The sequence below is a fragment of the Penaeus monodon genome, chromosome 41 (genome assembly GCF_015228065.2).
Source record: "Penaeus monodon isolate SGIC_2016 chromosome 41, NSTDA_Pmon_1, whole genome shotgun sequence".
Lineage (NCBI taxonomy): Eukaryota > Metazoa > Arthropoda > Malacostraca > Decapoda > Penaeidae > Penaeus > Penaeus monodon.
In genome coordinates, this window is record NC_051426.1 from 29,159,963 (window position 1) to 29,162,624 (window position 2,662).

The 2,662-nt window shown below is 38.5% G+C and overlaps 1 protein-coding gene across 1 annotated transcript in view; it reads right to left on the reverse strand.

Moving 5' to 3' along the window:
- Positions 1-98: 98 nt before the first annotated feature.
- LOC119598478 (BCL-6 corepressor-like protein 1) overlaps positions 99-2,662 on the reverse strand; it is a 45,383-nt gene continuing 42,819 nt past the window's right edge. Inside the window, exon 5 of the mRNA XM_037948106.1 lies at positions 99-1,166. Within this exon, the coding sequence (XP_037804034.1) occupies positions 99-1,166 (1,068 nt within the window). The remainder of the gene's footprint in view (positions 1,167-2,662) is intronic.

The following is a 2,662-nucleotide window of genomic DNA, read 5'->3' on the forward strand; positions in this document are numbered from 1 at the left end:
GGAAAAGGGGGGAAGGGGAAAAGGAGAAGGGAGGGGAAAGGGAGGGGAGGGAAGGATCGATTGGTTGTTATAGGATGTATGGTGTCATCGCTGTGGTGTTATGGTAGTTGAGTAGGTTTGAGGTGATTGTGTGTCTTGAGTGTGTTTTTGAATTTCTGGTGAGATGTATGTTGGTATCTGTATGGTGTTCCTGTGGGTACATATGGGGCTGTGACTGGGACTGGAACTGTGACTGGAACTGGAACTGTGACTGGAACTGGAACTAGGACTGAGACTGGAACTGGAACTGTGACTGGAACTGTGACTGGGACTGGAACTGTGACTGGAACTGGAACTAGGACTGGGGCTGGAACTGGAACTGTGACTGGGACTGGAACTGTGACTGGAACTGGAACTGTGACTGGGACTGGAACTGTGACTGGGACTGGAACTGTGACTGTGACTGGAACTGTGACTGGGACTGGAACTGTGACTGTGACTGGAACTGTGACTGGAACTGGAACTAGGACTGGGGCTGGAACTGTGACTGGAACTGGAACTGTGACTGGAACTGGAACTAGGACTGGGACTGGAACTAGGACTGGGGCTGGAACTGTGACTGGAACTGGAACTAGGACTGGGGCTGGAACTGGGACTGGAACTGTGACTGGAACTGGAACTGTGACTGGAACTGGACTGTGACTGGAACTGTGACTGGAACTGGGACTGTGACTGGAACTGTGACTGGAACTGGAACTGTGACTGGAACTGTGACTGGAACTGGAACTGTGACTGGAACTGGGACTGTGACTGGAACTGGAACTAGGACTGGGGCTGGAACTGTGACTGGAACTGGAACTGTGACTGGAACTGGAACTAGGACTGGGGCTGGAACTGTGACTGGAACTGGAACTGTGACTGGAACTGGAACTGTGACTGGAACTTGAACTGTGACTGGAACTGGAACTAGGACTGGGGCTGGAACTGTGACTGGAACTGGAACTGTGACTGGAACTGGAACTGTGACTGGAGCTGGAACTGTGACTGGAACTGGAACTAGGACTGGGGCTGGAACTGGAACTGTGACTGGAACTGGAACTAGGACTGGGGCTGGAACTGGAACTGTGACTGCGACTGGACTGGAACTGGAACCGGAACTCGAACTGGGACTGGAACTGAGACTGGAACTGGAAGTAGGACTGGGGCAGGACCTGGGATGGGACTGGAACTAGCTCGCCGTCACGAATGTGTGTATAGGTATGTGTGTATGTCTATATATCACTGTCTATTTGATAAATAGTTTAACGTGTGTCTGTGACAGCGAGTTCTACTTTCTCTTATGAATTGACAAACAAACCCACTCACACACTTGTATTCTGTGTCTGTTTGTTCTAATCTATGCTCATGGGGGGAGAAAACGAGGAAGCGAGATTGTAAAAGAGGGGAGCAAGGGAGAGAAAGAGAGAAAGACAGAGAGAGAGAAAGAGAAAGAGAGAGAGAGAGAGAGAGAAAGAGAGAGAGAGGGAGAGATTGAAGGAGTAAGAGACAGATAGACAGAGGGAGAGAAAAAGAGAAAGAGATTAAAAATAATAATATTATTAATAATAATAGATACATATAATAAAAATAGTAAATAGACTCCCTAATGCTTCAAAATTACATCAAAATCCCTCACACTTGAACAGCCTAATCCATCACTTGTTATAAACAGCTTACTATCTTTCTCCTGTTACTGAACACGATAATTAAAAAACATCAAATATTTCCAAATAGGCCTTTTATAAATTAATTTAACGTAAAACAACAAATCTTCTCAGGTAGGCCTACTGGACTTTTTTTCTTTCACCTTCTTCTCATCCACTCCTTCGTATTATTATTATCATTATTATTATTATTATTATTATTATTATCATTATTATTATTATTATTATTATTATTAATTATTAATATCATTACTATTATTATTATCAACATTATTATCAGTAGTAATAGTAGTATCATTATTTTTGTTATATATTTTTTATTATTTTTATTATTATTGTTATTTTTGTGGTTATTATTGTTATTGTTATTATTGTCATTCTTGTTATTATAATTAATAATAATAATAGTAGTAATAGTAGTATCATTATCATTATTATTATCTTTATCACTGATATCAAAATAATTGTCATCATTATCATTATCTCTATCATCATTATTATCAAAATAGTTATCATTGCTGCTATTAACATTATTATATTATTATGATTATGATTATTATTATGATTATGATTATGATGATGATGAAGATGATTATTATTATTATTATTATTACTATTATTATTACTACTACTACTACTACTATTATTATTATTATCATCATCTTCATCATTATCATTATTATTATTATCAGTATCATTATTATTATCATTATTATCGCCATCATTGCTGTTATCCTTATTATCATATTCTATGACTGTAACTTGTAATTTACTTTTATTTTCTTGTATTATTATCTTTTTTATATTATCATTATCATCATTGTCATCATTATTGTTATTATTATTATCCACATTATCGATATTATTATCATTGTCATTATCATTAACTGGGGCTGTGACTAGAACTGGGACTGGAACTGGGATTGGGACTAGAAGTTTGATTGGAACTGGGACTGGAATAAGACTGGACTGGAATTGCG